General features: G+C 38.0%; 1 protein-coding gene across 1 annotated transcript in view; it reads left to right on the top strand.

Annotated features, from left to right (window-relative positions):
* ELP3 (elongator acetyltransferase complex subunit 3) overlaps positions 1–23,812 on the top strand; it is a 181,708-nt gene that overhangs the window by 42,724 nt on the left and 115,172 nt on the right. The window contains exon 8 of the mRNA XM_007938728.2: positions 20,711–20,872. Coding sequence (XP_007936919.1) covers positions 20,711–20,872 — 162 coding nt within the window. The remainder of the gene's footprint in view (positions 1–20,710; positions 20,873–23,812) is intronic.

Here is a 23,812-nt window from a genome sequence, read left to right as displayed (position 1 = left end):
GACCCATTAATATGACTGTTATTCAAATTTATGCCCCAACCACCAAAGCCACAGATGAGGAAATTGAAGAATTTTATCAGCTTCTTCTTGGCACATAGTAGATATTAAGTAAACTCATGAATGAATTTTGAATGAATGACCAACCTATTGACAACTAATGACCTAGATATGACTACCTCTTAGAATTAGAGCAAAGGACATCTTTTTTGTGCCCTGCCTTTTTCCTCCATCCCTGTAACTTGCTTTGTTCTCCTTCAGGTTTATAAACATGAAAAGAATAGAGAGAATATTTTATAAGTTTAAATAAATATGAAGGGTAGCTTGAGGGGCCTGTGTAAAGAGATACCTGGGAGAATATCTGCTTTGATTGCCTCTAAGGAATGTTACAGGTTAGTTCTTTGGCCTGAATCTGTACTTTTAGCAACAGCTGGCCAGTGTGATCTCTTCCTCCCATACGGACTTTAGTAGCAGGCAGGAGGAGATGATGATCATATGTTTACCACTCATTCAAAACCTTGATCATTCATGAATAGTCATGCTTAGCAAAATGTTGAAGTCTTTCAAACTTTAGAGGAATAACAACATATCCAACTGAGTCCTCTGAATACCAAAAATCGAACTACAGTCATCCTTTAGTGTCCATGGAGGATTGGTTCACGAATCCCCACCCCACCCCCCACCAAATTCACAGATGCTAAAACCTTTATATAAAATACCGTAGTATTTGTATATAACCTATGCACATCCTTTTGTATACTTTAACTCTTCTAGATTATTTGTAATACTTAATAAAATGTAAATGCTATGTAAATAGCATTTTACACTTCCTCTTAACCTTTGCTGGATTGCTTTGACCATTAATTGCTTCCCTCTGAATATTTTCAACCAGCAGTGGTTGATTCTATGGATGCAGAACCCATATGCGGATATGGAGGGCTGACTGTATAGGTTCAGTATCTTAAGTAAAATATGATCTGAGGAAAAACAATCTTAATGAGTTGAAGTCCCATGACATTGGAATGGCAGCAGTACCTCAGAGGATTGATGACTAAAATTTATTCAATTCTGAGAATTCCCTAGCAGGGTGATCTATCCAGACCATTAATTTCTTTTCCCAAGCTTAATATATACTCTTTTCTCAGTACAGCTGTTTTTGCATTGAAGACCTTGCATATTAATAAGGAATTGAGCTATAAAGATCAGGATGTGTTTCTGCCACCCTCACCTCCCCATAAAGTTTGCTATAAAGCTTTTCATAGTCTACAGTTTTGATTCCCTGGGTTATATGAGGCAGGCAGCTGAGGTAAGTATAATGAATTTTTAGGATGCAGCTAGTTTGACGTTTCCACCAATTGAAACTTTAAAAAATTTGCTTTATTCTTGGTATAAAGTTTTAGGTTTCTTTATTTTTGCAGAAAAGTTCTAGTACATAGTGGTGTTTAGATGTAAATGGTCTGTTTTGGGGGATGAAAATGAGTTTTTGGTATTATAACTAGCTACCTGGCTAACTGACTGGAAGAGATCCATATTTATACCCATTCCAAAGAAAGGTGATCCAACAAATGTGGAAATTATTGAACAATATCATTAATATCACATGCAAATAAAATCTTGCTGAATATAATTAAAAAATGATTGTAGTAGTATATTGACAGGAAACTTCCAGAAATGCAAGCTGGATTTAGAAGAGGACATGGAATGAGGGATATCATTGCTGATGTCAGATGGATCTTGACTCAAAGCAAAGAATACCAGAAAGATGTTTACACAGTGTTTTATTGACTTCGCAAAAGCATTCGACTATGTAGATCATAACAAATTATGGATAGCATTGAGAAGAATGGGAATTCTAGAAAACTACTTGTACATAGACCAGGAGACTGTCATTTGAACAGAACAAGGGGATACTGCATGGTTTAAAGTCAGAGAGGGAGTGTGTCAGGGTTGTATCCTTTAACCATACTTATTCACACTGTATGCTGAGCGTACATCCGAGAAGCTGGACTATGTGAAGAATTCAGCATCAGGATTGAAGGAAGACTCATTAACAACCTGCGATATGCAGATGACACAACCTTGCTTGCTGAAAGCAAAGATGACTTTAAGCACTTACTGATGAAGATTAATGACTATAATCTGCAGTGTGAATTACACCTCAACATAAAGAAAACGAAAATCCTCACAAATGGACCAATAAACAGCATTGCGATAAATAGAGAAAAGATTGAAGTTGTCAGAAATTTCATATTACTTGGTTCTATAATCAACAGCAATGGGAGCAGCATTCAAGAAATCAGACGCTGTATTGCACTGGGCAAATGCGTTGCAAAAGTCCTCTTTAAAGTACTGAAAAGTGAAGATGTCTCTTTGAAGGCTGAAGTGTGCCTACCCAAGCCATGGTATTTTCATTTGCCTTGTATGCATGTGAAAGCTGGACAATACTAAGGAAGACCGAAGAAGAGTTGATGCTTTTGAGTTGTGTTGGCGAAGAATACCAAAAGTACCATGGACTGCCAGAGGTACTAACAAATCTGTCCTGGAAGAAATGCAGCCAGAATGTTCCTTGGAAGCAAGAATGACCAGACGTCGTCTCACCTACTTTGGTTGTCAGGAGGGGCCATTCCCTGGAGAAGGATACCATGCTTGGAAAAGTAGAGGGTCAGCGAAAAAGGGAAAGGCCCTCAGTGAGATGGATTGACACAGTGCCTGCAACAGTGAGCTCAGGCATAGCAGCAATTGTGAGGCTGACACAGTACCAGGCAGTGTTTTGTTCTGTTGTACATAGGGTAGCTGTGAGTCAGAGCTGACCCGACTGCACCTAACAACAACATGCTTCAGATCCCAGTATGTTTGACAGAAAAAGCCCTTTGGAAAAGAAAGCCTGTCTGTAATGGATTAGGCAAAGCCAGCATTGTTTTGGCTCTGTTCTTGAATTTACCTCAAGAGGGCAACAAACTCTTGTAAAAATTTTTTTATGTATCATTTGAGACTTCATTGCAACAAGTCTCATGAGTGGCTCTTGGGAAGCAATAAAAAGTACAATCTGGGAACCATAAAACTACCCATAAATGTTACACTGAATACTGCTAGCCCACACTTTACATATTTTGCTCTTTTTCTTGTTCCCTATACTTTTATGAGATAATTTGAACAAAGGCAATTTGTGACATCTTATTTGTTGAGTTAAATTTTTACCACAAACTCCCTATAATAGAGTTGTTCTTTGTTTTTAGGGAAATTTTCTATTATTTGAAGAAATACGTAGTAGTCTGGCTTGAACTATGGAACAAGAGAAGTAGAAAATTGTTTTCAAATGTTAACATATTTGTAAATCAAAGATCAGCTCAGAGAGACTATGGTTTTCAAAGAATGTATTCTCTTCACAGCTTTTGGATGAGATATTTGCCTTACAGTTCTGTAATATTATCTTGCATAGAGGGTATTTGTGGAAACTGGTAAGGTTTACCCAGTGCAGCCTGCCTCTGAGATGTAAAGTGGTGGTGTACTTCCTTTTAGTGTTAGTTGATATCAGTTGTTTTCACTTGCTAACCACAAACTTTTAACACTAACTTCCATCCATGTTTTTAAAAATCAATTTTAAATTTTGGTTACAAATTACATATTGTGAAATGAGTCAGCAATGTTTAAGGTTAAAACATCTTCTGTAAAATTTAAGGTCAGGTTTTACTATCAACTGCCTCTTTATTCTTGTGTTTCTAACTTGATGAGAGTTTTGCTTCTTACTTAGTTGATTAGGAGTTGTTGTTGTTGTTGTTGTTATGTGCCATCGAGTCGGCCCCGACTCAGAGCGACCCCTCCTTGGGTTTCCGAGGCAGTATCACTACGGAAGTAGGAATGTCCAACCTTAGCTCTAATAAGATGAACCTGCTTTTTATTTTTGGCAACTTATTAACAAGCAATATGCTATATGTCCTTGCAGATGGAAAAACTGGAATAGGTAAGTGCACAGGAGTTCAAGGACACAGTAGGTATTGTTTCTCTGAAGGGTTATTAAATCAAGCAAAGTGATAGTCACTCATTACTATCAGCTAGACTGAGACTTTTCAACAGCCTCCAGAGAGCAACAATTACCGGTGACTATCAGCCTATAAAAATCTTAACTCTGGAGATTAAAAAGACGGGCATTGGAATCTGAGTCACCCATTCACCAGAATGCAAATGTTGCCAAATAACTCAGAACAACCTTTTAAAATAGTTTTACTCCTTTTTAATCAATGTTTCCCAAAAGCAGTTTTACATTCAATCTTTAATGCCCCTTGGCTGTTTTTACAAGATGCAATTTAAGAGGGTAGTTACCCATCAAGAAGTGGGTGAGTCATACTTTCTCCTTGTGAAATTTTTAATTCATTTCCGTTCTTTCCTTTTTTCTTCCATCGGTGACTTTAAATCCTTCAACTGTGTCCTTATATGTCTTGGAAAAGCTGGGTAATGTTGGGTACCAGGCCCAGAAGACAATTTCATAGACTTGCAGAGCTATGAAGCAAGCAAAAGAGCTATGAATTAAAGCAGTCTTTCACCTTGCTGCCCTAGGCCTTATTTCTGGCAAGCCTCAGAACTTGCATTTCTGGGCTTTGACTCTAATGCTTCCACTCCTCACTCCCTCATTTTATGTATTGACTGCTTTTAATTCCTCCTTTTGTCAGCCACATTTTCACAGATGGTGACTAGAATCCTTAACATTGGCTTGGCTGTTTAATCTAGGATACAGTCTTAGTCATATTAAGAAATGTGATAATAGGTTTTTTTTCTTCCAACATTTTATTTGAAACTAACAAAGAAAAGCAAAAATTGAAAAAATTACCCATTGAACACCCAACCACCACCTGTATTTTTGCACTTTCCATATAAAGGCCTGGGTTCGATTTCTGGCCAGTGTACCTCAAATGCAGCTATCTGTCAGTGGAGGCTTTCAGTTGCATTTCAGTGGATCTATCAAACAGAAGACAGACTAGGAAGAAAGGCCTAGGGATCTACTTTTGAAAAGTCAGCCACTGAAAACTTTATGGATCACAGCAGTCTGATCCCATTGTGCATGGAGTCACTTTGAATCAGCTCACAACAGCAGCATACTTGTTTTATCACATACCTATCCATCTATCCATTCCTCTATCCATCTGTTCAATTTTCTTATTTTTTTATGCATTTCAAAGTAAGTTGCAGACTTCAGTACACTTCTCCCCGAATATTTCATCATGTGTATCAGTAGCTAGTGTTCACTGTTTGCATTTTTTTCTTTTGAAGTAAATTTGTTGTTAGGTGCCATCCAGTCAGTTCCAACTAATAGTGACCCTGCGTACAACAGAACGAAACACTGCCCAGTCTTGTGCCATCCCCACAATCATTGCTGCGTTTGAGCCACTGTTGCAGGATGTTGAATATCCTTTGCAGCCACTGTGAAGTTTCTGTGATCAACACTAATGGAAGCAGTAGACAAGATATCAGATGACATATTGCATCCGGCAAATCTGCTGCAAAAGACCTCTTTCAAGGGCTGAAGAGCAAAGATGTCTCCTTGAAGACTAAGGTGTGCTTAACCCAAGCCATGGTATTTTCAGTTGTCTTATGTGCATGTGAGAGCTGGACATTGAATAAGGAAGACTGAAGAATCTTCGTTTTGAGTTGCAGATAATGTGCCAATCAAGAAAAAAGAGGAAGAGCCTCAATAGTACCAGAGCTCCTAATACCACATATACTCTTGTGTAAAGTGTCTCTCATTAAGTGTATTGTTTTTGAGATTCATCACTGTTGTTACATGTTTCAGTAGTTCCTTTTTTAAATTTTTTTCTGCCAAGTAGTGTTCCATTGAAGGAGCTCTAGTGTCTTAGTGCCTAAGGCATTTGACTGCTAACCAGAAGGTAGGTGGTTCAAACCCACCAGCCACTCAGCAGAGGGAAGACTGGGCAATCTACTTCCATAAAGACTTAACACCTTGGAAACCCAAAGGGGGTCACTGTGAGTTAGAATTGACTTGATGGGAGTGAGTTTGGTTGGTTTTTTAGTATTCCATTGTATGTATTAGACTATAAGTTGTTTATCCATTATTTTATTAATGAGTACCTGGGCTGTTTTCAGTTTGGGACTGTTATAAATAAAGCTTCAGTTAACATTGCTGTGCAAGTCTTTTTGTGGATGTATATATTTATTTATTTTGGTTAAATGACTCAAAGTGGAATTCCTGGATCATATGATTAGTTTTATAAGAAACTGACAGACATTTATCCAAAGTGATTATATCATTTGAACTCCCAGCAATAATATGTGCAATTTCGATTGTTCCATATCCTCACCAACATATGGTATTGTCAGTCTTTTTAATTTTAGCCATTTTGGTGGGTGTGTAATAGTCTTTTGTTGTGGTTTTAATTTGCATTTTCCTGATGACTAATGATAATGAGCACTTTATTATGTTCTCCTGCTATTTGTATATATTTCCTTTGTGAAGTGTCTGCTAAAAATCTTTTGCCCATTTTTTATTGGGTTGTTATATATCTTAGATGGCTGTCCTTTGCCAGATACATAGTTAGCCAATACAAAAACGCAGTCTGTGGCTTGACTTTTCATTAGATTACTGATTTTGACAGAAGTTTTTAATTTTGATGAAGTCTAATTTAGCTTTTGTTTTCATGGTTAGTGCTTTCTGTATTGTCTCTAATAAACCTACTCCCAAGTCATGAAAATCATCTCCTGGATTTTCTTCTCATTATACTTTTCTGTTGTTGTTAGGTGCTCAGTTGAGTCGTCTCTGACTCATAGCGACTCTGTGTACAACGGAATGAAACATTGCCCAGTCCTGTGTTAGCCTCATGATCCTTACTATATACAAGCCCATCGTTGCAGCTACTGTGTCAATCCATCTTGTTGAGGGCCTTCCCCTTTTTCATTGACCTTCCACTTTACAAAGCATCATATCCTTCTCCACGGAATGGTTCTGACAACATGACCAAAGTACGTGAAACAATGTCTAGCCATTCTTGCTTCCAAGGAGCGTTCCAGCTGCACTTGTTCCAGGACAGATTTGTCCTTTTAGCAGTCCATGGTACTTTCGGTATTCTTTGCCAACACCACAACTCAAAAGCATCAACTCTTCTTCGATCTTATTCATTGTGCAGCTCTCACATGCATATGAAGTGATTGAAAATACCGTGGCTTGGGTTAGGCATACCTTAGTCTTCAAGGAGATATCTTTGCTCTGTAGCACTGGAAAGAGGTCTTTTGCAGAAGATTTGCCCAATGCAATATGTCGTTTGATGTCTTGTCTACTCCTTCCATTGGTGTTGAGCATAGAACCAAGTAGTATGACATTTTTGACAACTTCAGTCTTCTCCACTTAACATGATTCTGCTTATTGATTCAGTTGTTTTCTTTATACTGAGGTGTAATCCATACTGAGGTCTGTAGTTTTCAATCTTTATCAGTAAGTGCTTCAAGTCATCCTGACTTTCACCAAGCAAAGTTGTGTCGTGTCGTCTGCATATCGCAGGTTGCTAATGAGTCTTCCTCCAGTTTTGATGTGACGTTCTTCTTCATATAGTCCAGCTTCGTGGATTATTTGCTTGGCATGCAGTTAACAACAATAGACAGATTGAATAAGTATGGTGAAAGAATACAACCCTGATGCGTTCCCTTCCTGATTTTAAACCATGCAGTATCTCCTTGTTCAGTTTGACAACATCCTGGTCTATGTACAGGTTTCTTATGAGCACAATTAAGTGTACTGGAATTCCCATTCTTCTCAACGTTAGCCATAATTTGTTAGGATCCACACAACTGAATACTTTTTCATAGTCTTTAAAACACAAGTAAACGCCCTTCGGGTATTCTTTGCTTTCAGCCAACATCCATCTGACAGTAGCAATGATATCCCTCATTCCATGTCCTCTTCTGAATCCAGCTTGCATTTCTGGAAGTTCTCTGTCAATATTCTGCTACAACTCTTTTTGAACAGTTTTGAATCTTCAACAAGATTTTACTTGTGTGTGATATTAATGATATTGTTTGATAATTTCCATATTTTATGGGATTACCTATCTTTGGAATGAGTACAAATATGGATCTCTTCCAGTCAGTTGGCCAGATAGCTGTCTTCCAAATCTCTTTGCATAGCTGAGTGAGTGTCTCCAGCGGGGCATCTGTTTGTTGAAACATCTCAGTGGGTATTCCATCAATTCCTGGAGTTTTCTATAAATTTTAGATATAAGTCCCTTGATAGATATGTAATTATCGACAGGTATGAATTTGTTGCTGTGTTTTTCATGGTATTGATTTCTTTGTTCCATGTAATTTTCTGTGCTGAGCTCATCTTCTTTATGAGTCGTGTTGTCACTTCCTTTGTTTTTTTCCCCCACCTAATTATTGGTCTTATAATGCAAAATATACTAGCATGTAAATTTTTCAGAAATCTACATCACATAGTATAGGCACTGAGATCAATGTTGAAATTGAAGGAAGATCAGGATAAAACTTTATATGGCGCATACCCCATATTAGGTGCTACAAAATTCCATCAAGGAAACCTCACAATTTGTTAATCTTTGTGGAGGTAAGTTGAGTATCTCTGACTCATTGCATTTAGTGAGACTTACTATTAGCTTTGTTTTTCAGTAGCCAAAAATAATAGTTTTAATGAATTCTGTTATTATTTTATATAATACATTTTTTTTTATCCTTTAATAGGGATTATTTTCTTGAAAGAAAGAAAAAGAATCCCTTGTATCTAGCATAGTGCCTTAAAAATACTCAGTACATACTGTTCAGTGACTGCAGTGGAAAGAGCCGTGCATTAAGACGAGGAGATTTAGGTTCCAAACTTAACCTCTGCTATGGTCTTGTAGTATTATCTATTAAAACCTTTTAAGTAAAACCTTTTGATTGATTCTGTGCTTTTGTTTTCCTCATGTACATATATAAGGAAGTAGGACTAGATTTTCTGTAAAATTACTTCTTTCTCTGACATTCTGTAATTTGAAGATTCCTATTGGAGTGAGAATTTTTGTCTAAGAGATTTGTTTACAAGTTATTTTTCATTTAACATTCACTTTTTGCCAGTGTCATCTTTTCTTTTGTTTTTTTATGTCCCCAGCTCTGGCTGCTTTTAAGATACTCTCTTTGTCTTAGGTATTCTGTGGTTTCACTATCATATTTCTAGGATATTTTCCTTTTATTTATACCACTTGGGGTATTTTGAGCTTGAATATGTGAGTTGGAGTTCCACCAGTTCTGGAAATTATTCTCAGAAGAGGTAGGCAGCATCATCAGTACTCATGAAGCATTCTTCAGTCTCTTCCAGTACCTAGCAGTCTGTCTGCCTGTGGTACAGTCCAGTTTTTACTAGAGAGCCAGTAGTTGACCAACTTATGGCAACCAGAGTCCCCACATGGTAATTCTGCACCTTCCATCGAATGATTGCTATATGTTCGTGGGGATATCTATACAACAGGCTTTTCTTTTCTTTACTAGTGATTTGGGTGAAAGTTTACAGAGCAAGTTGAGTTTCTATTCTACAGTTCATACATGTTTTGTGACATTGATTGCAATCCCCACAGTGTAACAGTACTCTTTCTGTTTTTTCCCTGTATTTACCATTTCCTTTCATCTTTCTTTCCTATCCCTTCCTGCTGTCTGAGCTTTATCCCTGGGCAAATGCTGCTCTTTTGATCCATATGGTTGGTTATTCTAAGGAGTAAAATCTCCCTGGTGTTATTGTTCATCTTGTAGGCCTTTCAGTTGGCTGAAATTTGAGCCATAGGAGTGAGTTAACTTCCAGGCTTGAAGGGTGTCTAAGAACCATAGTCTCAGGGGTTCCACCAGTCTCTATCAGACTAGTAAGCCTAGTTTTCTTTATGATTTTAAGTTTTGTTCCACATTTTTCTCCCATTCTACCCAGGACCTCCTGTTGTGATCCCTTTCAGAGCAGTCAGCAGTAGTAGCCAGCTGCCATCTAGTTCTGGTCTCAGGGACACGGAGGCTGGGATTCATGTGGTCTGTTAGTCTTTTGGAGTAATTGTTTCCATGCATTTTTTATTTTCTTCACTGTTCTTTGCTACAGATGGGGAGAGAACAGTAATTATACCCTGAGATGACAATGTCAGCTTTTCTGTAATACATTTATATTTATATATAAAATGAAATCCACTGCTGTTAAGTCATTATTCTGAGTCATAGTGACCCTACAGGACAGAATGGAACTGCCACATCTTCATCCCTCAGAGTGGCTAGTGGGTTTGAATTGCCAGACTTTTAGTTAGCAGCCAAGTGCTTAACCATTGCACCATCAGGGCTCCTTTACTCTTATATATCCTGTCCTGAAATTTGAAAATATAATATTTATAGATTTCATATTTAAAAAATGAAAATCTGTGGATTTTTTACTTTCTATTAGTGTTGTGTTGCTGTTGAATCTTCAACTGTCTAATTAAGAATATAAAATGATAGCATTCTCATCAGCTGTTGAAAGAATAATAAAACAAAAACAACTTATTGCCATTGAATTGATTACAACTCATAGCAACCTTATAGGACGGAGTAGAACTGCCCCACAGGGCTTCCAAAGCTGTAATCTTTACAGAAACCAACTGCCATGTCATTCTCCTTCTGAGTGGCTAGTGGATTCAAGCAGCTGATCTTTTGGTTAACAGCTGGGTACTTAACCACTGTGCTGCCAGGGCTCCTTTTAAAAGAATAGAAACCCAAACTATGGGTCGTTGTTAGTATAGTTAAACCTTATAGACTAGTGTGAGCAAGGATTCATGATTAGTCTCTAGACTACAATGTCACCAGGTTAGTTTTTCATAGATAGTATTCACTTAAAAGTAAAATTTTCTTGCCTTTCTGTTTCCTCAGTTTGTGTTGAGCAAAGCTCCAATATACAGGAAGCCAACCTACCACCTCAAAAAAAAAAAAGTGGGAAAATAATTATTTTTAAATCCTTAAACACATCAAACATCTGATTTAATCATTCTTAAGTCTAGAATATCACTAATACAACATTGTGCAGGACATCAAATTTTATTGGGGTATTTTTCCTACAGTATGACCGTAGCAAAAAAGTATTCTGTGGTACTACTGCTGAGGAATAACATCAGTAACCCCAGATGTTATTGACAATCCAAACAAATTTGTGACTGCCAAAAATAGTTTATAAATTCCACTTACTCATTTTGGGACTATAGATACTGAAGAGAGTTTGTACGTTGTTACTATTGAAAATTAATATTTCATCTGTACACTTTTATTATCTATTTTGCAGTAGGTTTGAGCAGGTTGAATTTGTGGTAGAGGGATGTCCATGTAGGAAATAGTCCATTGACCTTTGAGGAATTTGAGCCTAGAGCTCTAGTGGGACTTCAAGCAGGACTGGACTAAGACACATCCACAATTTAATCAATGACAGAGGTTTTGAAAGAGGAGCTACAGCAGAATGATAGTAATGAGAGGTATTGTCTTTGATGCCACAGCTTTCTTGAAGTGAATCAAAAGATAGTTTTCATAAGGTAATAAAGAGACTAAAATTGTTGTGGGCTCCATTTCTTTGGGTCTCCCTGGTTGAGGCTCTTAATATAAGGCAATAGCATGTAATGATAGGTAGCGCTTTTGTAGATCACCTTCTCTCTAAACATAGGAGCATGTTTCTCAAGAAACAACCTATATCCGTTTATATTTCTACTAATTCTAAATTCTAGCTCTTTGTTCTGTAGTGGTTCTTGGTTTTGCTTGTATGTCTTATCCCTGCAGCTAGATTGTTAAGCATCTTTAGGACAAGAATTATTATTATTATTTTACAATTTTTACAAAAGTAGCTGGCCTAGTGCTACACATTGTTATTGGCTATTTGCAGGAGAAAAATAAGCAGTAGAGTTGTCTAGAGACTGTTATGGGAGCAAAGAGAGATCTCCTATGTCCTCAAAACCAAAAAAACTGGTCACTGCTATTGAGTCGATTCCAACTCATTGCGACCCCCTTGGGTTTCCAAGGCAGTTAATCTTTTACAGAAGTAGATTGCTCAGTCTTCCTTGTGCAGATTGGCTTGTGGGTTTGAACTACCAACCTCCTGGTTAGCAGTCAAATGCCTTAGGCACTATGCCACCAGAGCTCCCCAGTTATGCCTAATTCATTTATTTGTTCATTCTTTAAACTTGTATTTTTTTAATTGAGGGAGAGTTTTCAGTGCAGAAGCCCATAAGCAATTTACCTCTAAATGTTTTACAGCCTACTGGTTTCCAGGAACTTCCTGTCTAATGGGAGAGACAGACATAACCACAAATAACAAGGCAAACTGAATTTGTAGCAGAGTGCTTGGGGAATGGGAGCACAGAGTTCTTATAGATGTCATGGGGAGAAAAATGTAGTTGAGCTATGTTTTAAACACTAGGTAGCATTTGGTCTTTGTTTGCTTCTAAATTTCCAGATTATTGTTTTCTTCCTCACTCCCTCGTTGTAAAAATGACTTCAAGAGAAGTTACTATGTTAAATTATGCTTCACAGAGAACATTAGCATTGTTTATAGTTGGTATAGTTTCTGTGAGGGGCCCTGGTAGCTCAGTGGTTAAAGCATTCAGCTGCTAACTGGAAGGTCAGCAGTTCAAATTCACCAGCCACTCCATAGGAGAAAAATGTGGTAGTCTACTTCTGTGAAGATTTACAGCCTTGGAAACCCTACAGGGGCCAGTTCTGCTCTGTCCTGTGGGGTCACTATGAGTCAGAATCAACTTGACAGCAATGGATTTGGTGGTTATAGCTCCTATTTCAACACTGTTAGGCTGTACAGGCTTATTTAAGATAACCCCCTAATATAACAAAAAGACCAGTGGAATTAGAATCAAAAGGCCCAGTGGTACTTATGGGATTGTGTTTTAGCAATTTATAATCAAGTTAGGAAAATATACCAAAAAACAAAAATAAAACACCTCACTGCCATTGAGTCAATTCCAACTCATAGAGACCCCCACTGGATTTCCAAGGCAGTTAATCTTTATAGAAGTAGATTGCCCCGTCTTTCTTTTATAGAGCTGCTATTGGGTTAGAACTGCCAACCTTCTGGTTAGCAGGCAAATGCCTTAGACATATCCCACCAGAGCTCCATATCTTACACAGTTCCTATATTTTCATGAACCTAGGAAGTCTGAAGCCCCTAGAGTTGACTGCTAACCAGAAGGCTGGCGGTTCAAACCCACCAGCCACTCCTCAGAAGGAAGGTTGAGCAATCTACTTCCGCAGTGATACCACCTTGGAAACCCAAGGGGGGTCACTATGAGTCAGGTCTGACTCGATGGCACATAACAACAACAACAACAAAAGGTTTTCACCATTGTCCTCTTTTCAGAATTTTATTTTCATATGAAACCCTCCTATGGAGGGAAGTTGACTTTATACTTTGTTCTTTAGGCAAACAATCCTTTCATTGTTTTTGTAGTTATAATTTTGATAGGAATTTGTGGTTAACTGCTTTTCATATGAACCACCAGCCTTCTGGTTAGCAGTCAAGTGTCTTAGGCTCAATGCTACCAGAGCTCCTGAAAACCTTTTATAAATATAAAATACTGATTTTTTTTTAAATTTATAGCTTGAATTATATTTTTTATTCCTCTATTTCTGTTCTATAACAGGTAATTGTTTAATGACTTCCACTCCAAGGAAAGACATTTCTGAAATGGAATAAAATTACTATTTGAAAATAAGTTTGGCCTTTGTGTCCTATCCTATATTTTTGGCTATTTGGGAAGAGACTTTATCATTCTTGCAGCAGCTTCCTCTGTATGTTCTTGGTTGGGTCCTTGATTATCTTTACAGTAGAAAGATTAGCTAATAAATTTTCTCTTTCCCCTAGATAAATTTGTACAGTACTACCCTCTAGTTTTTCTCCAGTGATGTAGCTACTTTTGTGCCTCTGAACTTGATGACTTAACAGCGTCACTTATAAGAAATACTGTAGGCTTTTTAGACTTCCAGTAAGATGGAGGAATAGGCAGACAAGCTACACAGACCCTCTTCAACAAAGAAAAGAAAAACCAATTGACAGAGATACAGAAGATAATCCTGACATCCTGAGCTTTGAAAAGGAAGTATACAGAAATGGATTAGGCACCAATTAATGGAAAAACCTGAATGAAAACAGTGAGTACGGAGACAGTTGGACCAGTGGACTATCAGCTACTCTGATGGGACCAGCAGCCTGAATATTTCTAAGGGGTGTTGGGACCTGAGAATTGACCTAAAGATTAGTCCTGGTCACCAAGGGCTGCAGGGATGACCACACTGGTGGCCTATGACTAGGAAGGGACACAGCAAGGAGGGAGACAACCTGAGCTATGGACTTTTGGCTGTCTTGAGGGTGCAGCCATTTTGATTGTTTACAAGTGGCAGGCATTTTGGATATTTAAAGTGACCGAGGGTGCAGCCAGTTTGAATGTTTTCAAGAGGCGGCCATTTTGGATTTTAAAGTGATAGCATTCTCATTCAGACTCCAGGGACCAAAGAATAGGCTCTAGTAGCATACTGCCTAAGGCATTTGACTGCTAACTTGAAGGCTGGCGGTTCAAACCCACCATCCACTCCTTGGAAGGAAGATTGGGCAGTCTATTTCCATAGTGATACTGCCTCAGAAACCCAAGGAGGGGTCTCTGTGAGTGAGATCGAACTTGATGGCAGTAAGTTTGGGTTTTTTTTGGTTTAAGAATAGGCTCCGTTTGCCAAGGACGGCAGGGACATATGGGAGGCTGACAACAGGAAAGGAGACAGGTGGTGAGTATATAAGTGCTGCCAACTAGCTAATAGAGGAACACAGCACAGTACCCTACTTATGTAGATAACATCCAGAACAAAGAAAACAAAAATTGTGCGCAAGTCACTCCAACATACCATCACCAGTTTAATATAAACACAAAAACGTCACGATGCCTCACAGACAACAGAGCATCACAGTCCACACAAAGAAGCAAGATAAAGCAGGAGCATCCAGGGACCAGGATACAGACCCAACACATCCTTGAGGAAGAAGCAGCATTAGAACTCTCTGATAAGGAATTCAGAAGAATTATATTTAGGTATTTTCAGTGAATTGAGAGGCAGATCAAGGAAAACACTGACAAAATTGAGGAAAGCACAGAGAAGACCCTCAAACAATTTCATAAAACAATACAAGAACAAAATGACAAAATAAATGAAAAATTAGAAATGATACAAAATCTACACACGGAAATCCAGAGGATTAATACTAAATTTTTGGAAATAGATAAGACACTGAATGGGCAAAGGAGTAGAATTTAATCAATGGAAGACAGAATTAGTGAGATTGAAAGCAAATACCTCAATATTTCTTTGGAAAGGGATCAATCAGAAAAAAGATCAAAACAAAATGAAGAAAGCCTAAAGGTTCATGTGAGATTCCATCAAAAGGAATAATAACCTACATGTAATCAGGATTCCAGAGCAAGAAAAGACAGAAAACCACAGAAAAAATTGTTGAAGATTTGTTGGAAGAGAATTTTCCTGGTAGGATGAAAGATGAGAATATATCCATTCAAGAAGTCCAACGAACTCCAAACAGGATAGGCCCCAAAAGAAAATCACCAAGACATATCATTGTCAAACTCACCAAAACCAAAGACAAAGAAAGAATCCTGAAAGCAGCACAGGAAAAACAAAAAGTTACCTACAAGGGTCAACCAATAAGACTAAGCTTGGATTTCTCAGCAGAAACCATGTAGGCAAGAAGACAACAGGATGGTATATATGAAGCCCTGAAAGAGAAAAATTTCCATTTAAGAATTACATACCCAGCAAAATTGTCCCTTAAATATGATGGTGAAATTAGGATGTTTCCAGATAAGCTGAAGTTAAGGGAATTTGTTAAAACCAGACCAACCTTACAAGAGATGCTAAAGGGAGTCCTTTGGACAGAGAACCAGCAACAGCAGACAACAACCAACCATTAACACACATGATGACATAACCCAGAAACCAACTCAGTTATAGAAGTATCCAAAGTAAATAAGCCTACAAAATTGTAAAAGGGAACCAGAGACATCAATTGACAAATGAGGACAACTACAAACCAAAAAGAGGGCAAAAATTATATAGTTGCAGAACTTCTAAATAGTAGGGAAGTCAAGACAACTACAACATAAAACAGACTGTTCTCAACTTGAGAAGAAACTATAAATCACAGGGTAACCTCAAAGAAAAATGATAAACCTTCACATCAAAATGAAAAAGAGGTCCAGCACAAATATTTAGGAAATATTAAAACAATAGCAATGAAGGAAGTGATAACACGATTCATAAACAAAATGAGCTCAGCACAGAAAATTACATGGAACAAAGAAATCAACACCACGAAAAAACACAGAACAAAATGACAGCAGCAAATTCACACTTGTTGATATTACATATCTGGCAAGGGACTTACCTCTAAGATTTATAGAAAACTCCAATGCCTCAACAGCAAAGGGATTAACAATCCAATTGAAAAATGGGCAGAAGACATGAATAGACACTTCACCAAGGAGGATATTCAGGCGGCCAGTAAATATGTGAAGAGATGCTTACAATCATTGGCCATCAGAGAGAAGCAAATCAAAATAACAAGGAGATGCCATCTCACCTCAGTACTGCTGGCAAGCTTCAATGAGACAGAAAATAGCAAGTGCTGGTGGGGATGTGGAGAGATTGGGACTCTCATACACTGCTGGTGGGACTGTGAAGTGATCCAACCACTGTGGAAAGTGGTAGAGCGATTCCTTAGAAAGCTAGAATTGGAGATACCATCTGACCCAGCAATCCCATTACTAAGATATATTCTAGAAAGTTAGAGCCAGGGCAGAAACAGATAAATGCACACCCATGTTCATCGCAGCATTATTTACAATAGCAAAAAGATGGAAACAACCTACATCCATTTTACAATCTTGTAGGCTTATTTACTTTGGATACTTCTATATCTTCTATACATGCCCATCAACAGAAGAATGGGTAACCAAACTGTGGTACATACACACAGTGGAATGCTATGCAACACTAAAGAGTAATGTAGAGTCAGCAAAACACCATATAACATGTATGAACTTGGAGGACATTATACTGAGTGAAATAAGTCAATGACAGATGGACAAATATACTGTTAGTTCATTGTTGTGGAAGGTCAAGGAAAGGTTTATATATGGAAGGAAACTTTCTTTATTGGTTGCCAGGGGTGGGGAGGGGAAGGAACACTTCCAAAAAAAAAAATAAATAAATAGAATGCATTGACCCATGTCACTTTAGTTTTGTATATTTCACTGTACATAAATTATATTTCAATAAAATGCATTTATTAAAAAAAAATACTGCAGGCTTTTTAAAAATATAAACCAATAGGGGAAGGGAGGTTTGGAATGCCTGATTCTAGGATGTTCTCATTTACTTGTTAAATACACTCATTTAGAGTTAGAGTAAACCCCATTAGTGTAGGGTGTAACCTTAACTAACAAGATCTCAGAGCATGAAATGCTTTTTCTATCTGCTTTTTTTTAATCAACCTTCAGACAAAGTTTGCTTTGTTTAATTGAATAAAAATTTTCCCACACTTAATACTTGATGTTTGTTCTGGTTACCTAGTGCCGCTCTGACAAGAATATACCACAAATGGGATGGCCTTAACAAACAGGAGTTTATTCTGACAGTTTGGAGGCTTTAAGTCCAAGTTCAAAGTGCCAGGCTCTAGGGGCTGGGTGAAAGCCCCTCAACCTTGGGATCCAGCTCTGCCTCCTGCTCCCAGCCCACTGGAGCTAGAGGCATTTCTTCACTCAGACAGCTGCTGGCTGCTGAGGCTGAGAAGCCCCAAGCTTCACAAGGAAAAAGGCACAGTCCCAATGTTACCAGTCCACACGGCAGGCCATTAACTTAAGTCCATTGTAAGTCCCAAGGTCAGCAGAGCATGGCAGGCTGCTGCGCAACAACATGGCTACATGCAGGGTCCAACCATGCCAAAAGCTAAAGACTATTCTCAAAATTCTCCTTATATACAGGAAGCAGACCACATCCCAAAGGCAGCTACTCAGCTGCTTGTGGTAGATCCCAGCATGGAGTTGATTGCCATTCTCATCATGGGGAATAACTACCACCAGCTGCCCAGCCACTAAACCAGGCCCAGCCAAGTTGACATACAAACATAACCATCACAGTGTTCCAGGAAGATGAATGAGTTATAATTATTCTGTCACATTATATACTTCCTGTTCTGCAAGTCTTGGTACTCAACTATTTGAGAATCATGAGACTTTCTAATTTGTTTGTTTCAGAGAAGCCAAATAATTTAGTATTCAATCAGGCAAGACTTGAAGAGGTCTGAGCCCCTTTTCTGTCTTATAATTTATCTTTTAGTAAACTTGGACTAGTTGTTTACCCTATTACTATCTTTGGTAATCCTATATAAAATTTCATGGAAGATTCTAATAAACAGGGCAATGGCATTTTAATTTCTAAAAAGAAATACTTCACAATTAGTTCTCCAGCTCAATGATTCACAACTTTCTTAGTAATTATTATTAACATTAACTAAATAAATCATTTTTATTGACAATTAAGAATGAAATATGAACCTAAAGGAGTAGTTGCAAAATTTTGGACATTTTTATAGTTTACATTTTAAGAAAGTGCTCTGAACTTCTTTGGAAAGAAGGAAATTCAATGACAAAAAAAAGAATTTAGAAAGTTGTAGGATGGTACACTGAGAAGAATTATTGGGTTCTAAGAAGTTAGTTGTTGTTGTCTCAACGGCACATAACAACAACAAGTTAGAGATGTTGTAAAGTATGATGTCCCATGCTGACCTGTCTAAGCAGTGTGGTGAAGTGAAATACAGAGCAAGGATTTTTAAGTCAGGCAGACCTAAATCCACATCCTGGCTTGGATTTTATTAGTTCTGTAACCTTGGACAAAGTATTAATTCATCTGTAAAATGGAATAATAAAACATACTTCATAGACCTGTTATTAGTTGGCATTTAATTAATTTTGACTCATAGTGACCCCATGTGACAGACTTGTTGTTGTTGTTAGGTGCTGTCGAGTCAGCTCCAACTCACAGTAACCATATGTACAACAGAATGAAACACTGCCCGGTCCTGAGCCAGCCTCACAATCCTTGCTGTCCCTGAGTCCATCATTGCAGTCACTGTGTCAGTCCATCTCGTTGAGAACCTTCCCCTTTTTTGCTGACCTTCCACTTTATCAAGCGTGATATCCTTCTCAGGGAATTGTCCCTTCTGACAGTATGAGTGAAGTAGATGAGACAAAGTCTGGCAATTCTCACTTCCAAGGAGCACTCCAGCTGTACTTCTTCCAGGACAGATATGTTAGTTCTGGCAATCCCTGGTACTTTCAGTGTTCTTTGCCAGCACCACAACTCAAAAGCATCAACTCTTCTTAGGTCTTCCTTATTCATTGTCCACCTTTCGTGTGCATATATGAAGTGATTGAAAATACCATGGCTTGGGTCAGGCACGCCTTAGTCATCAAAGAGACGTCTTTGCTCTTCAGTATTTTGAAGAGGTCTTTGGCAGCAGATTTGCCCAGTGCAATACGTCATCTGATTTCTTCACTACTGTTTCCATGGGTGTTGATCATGGAACTGAGTAATATGAAATCTCTGACAACTTCAATCTTATCAGCATTTATCATGATGCTGCTTATAGGTCCAGTTGTGAGGACTTTTGTTTTCTTTGTGTTGAGTTATAATCCATACTGCAGACTGTAGTCTTCAGTCTTCATCAGTCAGTGCTTCAAGTCATCTTCATTTTCAGCAAGCAGTGTTGTGTCATCTGCATATCACAGATTGTTCATGAGTCTTCCTCCAGTCCTGATTCAAGTGCCCATATGGTTTTCTAGGCTGTAATCTTTATGGGAGCATATTGCCAGCTCTTTCTTCGAAGGTGCTGGGTGGGTTCGAATCACTAACTTTTTGTTTAGCAGCTGACCTGTTAGGAGGATTCAGTATTCCGTACATCACATCTGCAGCCCCCTTAGCAAATGATTTTTACTTTTCTGAATCTTTGACCAGCATTAACTCAAAAAGCATGAGGCTAAAATGGTACTTACTACTCTACTGTCTGGTTTTAGTGAAAGAGAAAAATGATTCCTGATTTTGTAAATCATTGCTAAGATGAATAAGCTTGACAGAAAGACTGTTGCATATGTAGAAGACATTTCCTCTGAATTATTCTTACAATCATTATACGTACATACACACCCCCTGTGCTTTTTTCCTTTTATCTAATATGACTCTAAAATGTGGAATGAGAAATAAATAATGCAGACGGTTTTTACTTACGTGAAAAATGGTTGCTAGGAATTGAAAATAGGGTTTTCACAATTGAAATCATGGCTTTCAAGGAGATTATGAGTGCAGCATACTGTAGGAGAATAAAAATGATGATGTGGGTGACATTACTGTGTGTTCAGTCACATTAACCCTGTGAGAGAGAGACTATTGTTACCTTCATTTTTAGATAAAGAAACCAAAACAAGATGTTAATAACATTCCTGTTTGTGTAGTTAGGAAGTAACAGTGTCATGATTTGAACTCAGAAAATCTGGCTTTAGAGCCCATGCTCTTAATCACTTTTATACTGGGAAGTCTAAGAAGATATTCTTTGAGAATATGGGAGTAGATGTTCTAGATTTGTAGCAGATTGCTTATTTTTAAATTTGCTCTACAGGTATTCTGAGAGAAGCCACACAAAGTGTATTGGAATTACTATTGAAACCAGACCAGATTATTGCATGAAGCGGCATTTAAGTGACATGTTGACCTATGGCTGCACAAGGCTAGAGATTGGCGTGCAGAGTGTCTATGAAGATGTGGCCAGAGATACGAACAGGTAAGATGGCAAATCAACAGGAATAAAATAGTGGCAAATGCCTTCCTCCACCCCAGCAGTTTTACCTACATTCATGTTCATTTTTTCTTCCTTCCTACCAATCTTAGAGAAAGAGATATTCCTCTTTCCTCTCTTTCAAAGTCATTTTTTCTAACTATGCTCTTAATTTCACTCCCCTCTTTCCTTCAGTTTTAGTCTTTCTTTACTGGTCTTTTCTAGTAATCATTTCTCTATCTGTTCTTTTCATAAACAACCTTTCCAATATGGAAAACAGGCAGCGGCATTCAAGGTCAGTAGTTTAAAGCCAAAAAAAAAAAAAGGAGAATAAGAAGAAAGAAAAGGATTTGAGCCAGAAGGAAATCAGGGTGAGATTTAAAAGATTAGTTTTTGTGAAGCAGATACCAGCTGGCAGGGAGTTGAGAGAAAGGTTGATGAGTCAATGGATAAAGGCTTTGAGAAATTCTGCAGCATAAGTAATGAAATAAATAAAATTGTATCTGGAGGGGTTGGTAGAGGTACATGAAGTTCTCTTCCTTCTAGAAACTAATTGAGTTGAGGTGAAAAAACACATGAGAGGTTAACTGTTCAAAGAACTTCATGATTAATTGCTAAATTAGTAAAAATCAAAAGATTCTAGGAGTTCATTAGGCAGCAGAGATCATTGACCTAGAATGGTAAAGGCAGATGAGTAGGTATATGTTGAGTTGGACATTAAAGACTACTTAAGTAGAGTTTGGGTAGACTTGATGGGGGTTGCAGTAGGAGAAAAAAGTAAAGAGGAAGTAGGGAAAAGCACTGGCCAAGATCATAGAAACAATCAAGAAGAGTACCAGGCTGGGGGATTGGAATTTTTCCTTCAAGTAACAGAAATCTATTGAATATTTTTGTACACAGAGAAGAGTCTAATATATTTCATTCTTGAGAGAGATTAACCTGAATAAAATGCATTCGTGTAAAAGAAGATTAGAATCAAGAAAACTGGTTGGATTGCTGAGGTAATCAAAGGCTTTGCCAGAGAGGTACCTGTGGAGATGAAAAAAAAATATTTCTTGAAAGTCAGGGACACTTCCTGGAAAAAATAATATTTAAGCTGAGACTTAAAGAAAGAGTATGAATTAGTCATATGGGGAAGAGGAAGATTGTTTTAGGCAGAAAGAAAAATATGGGTAAGCTCCTGCAAATGTGAGCACATTACACATTAGGCAGTTCACTTAGGTTAGAGTGTAGAGTGAGGGTAGGGGAATGGTAAAAGATGAGTTTGAAAAGGAAACAGAGAGGCCAGATTATGAGGGGCTATAAGTCATAGGAAAGGAGCTCTGATGGCTTAATGGATAAGGCATTTGGCTGCTAACCATAGGTCAGCGGTTCAAACCCACCAGTTGCTCTGTGGAAGGAAGATGGGGCAATCTACTTCTGTAAAGATTTAGAGCCTCAGAAATCCAATGGGGATCACTATCAGTCAGAATCAACTCGATGGCAGTGAGTTTGGTGCCTTGGTGGCAGTGGTTAAGTGCTCGACTGATAACCGTAGGAGAAAGATGTGACAAGTCTGCTTTCATAAAAATTACAGCCTTGAAAACCCTATGGAGCATTTCTCCTCTATTCTATAGGGTCATTATGAGTTGGAATCGACTTTTCAGCAAGAGGTTCTAAGTCATAGGTAATGCAAATGGTTTGTACTTGCCTTCTAACCTAAAGATTGGCAGTTTGAACCCACCAAGTGGTACTGTGGAAGAAAAGTCCTGGCAATTTCTTCTTTTGAGATAATAATAAAAAAAAAACCCTATGGAGTGGTTCTGCTCTATAACACATAGGGTCTCCATGAGTCAGAATAGATTTGATGGCAACTAACAACAACAATAAGTCATTCAGGTGCCTGGGTGACGCAAATTGTTTGTGCTTGACTACTAACCTAAATTTGGTGAATTGCCAAATTCAGTGGCACTGCAGAAGTAAAGACCTGGTGATCTGCTTCTGTTAAGATCACAGCCATGAACACTATGGAACGGTTCTGCTTTGTAACACATGATATCCATGAGTCATAAGCACCTTGACTGCAGTGGATTCAACTTTTTCATTGTAGGTCATCCTAGGGAGTTTGGGCTGTAATCCACGAACAGTAGCAAGCCATTTAAGGACTTTAAGTTAAGTTGTGATGTGAGCATATATGCATTTTAGAAATTTCACTTTAGTTAGAGTATATGGAGGATGAATTAGAATAGAATAAGCTAAACGAAAGGAAACCAGTTAAGTAAATTCTTGCAGTATTTTAAGCAAGAAGTAATGGTGGCCTGAAATAGATAGTGTTTGGTGCCTAGAAATGAAGGTAGGGGAGAATGGGAAGTAAAGGAGGAGATCCAGTACTCATCTTGAGTAACTGGGTGGAGATAATAGAGCTATTCATGAAGAGAGAGGACATGGTGTAACAACAGATCTTGAAAGATAACTTTCATTATAAATATATTGTATTTTAGATAGTTGTGGAACAACTTTGGTGATTTGCTTTAGAGTAGAGCTATCTGATAGAACATTTTGCAGTGATCAGAATGTTCTAAAACTACTGTCCAATATGGTACTACAACTGAGAAACTGAGTTTGTAATTTTAATTAATTTGAATGTAAGTTTGAAAAGTGGCTATTGTATAACACAGAACATTAGATATTTAGGTATGGAATTCAGGAGAGAGTGCTAGTCTAGTCATAGAAATTTGAGAGTCATTAACACATAGAGATTAAATTACCAAAGCCATGGAAGTAGATGGCAACATCCAGAGAAAATGAGATGAAGTCCAAATTTCTAGGCTCTCTCTGTAGTGAATGGGAACTGCTTGGTGGGGGGAAAGATTTAGTTGTCCATAACTCTTATTAGGGCTTGCTTCTTACTTGAATGTGGTACCAGAGTGGCACACAGTTGAGATAATTTTTCCAGCTGGCCCCAAA

The sequence above is a fragment of the Orycteropus afer genome, unplaced genomic scaffold (assembly GCF_000298275.1).
Source record: "Orycteropus afer afer isolate SDZICR_OR568_19922 unplaced genomic scaffold, OryAfe1.0 scaffold00053, whole genome shotgun sequence".
NCBI lineage: Eukaryota > Metazoa > Chordata > Mammalia > Tubulidentata > Orycteropodidae > Orycteropus > Orycteropus afer.
The sequence above is the reverse complement of the archived record's forward strand: the minus strand, read 5'-3'. Positions and strand labels throughout refer to the sequence as shown.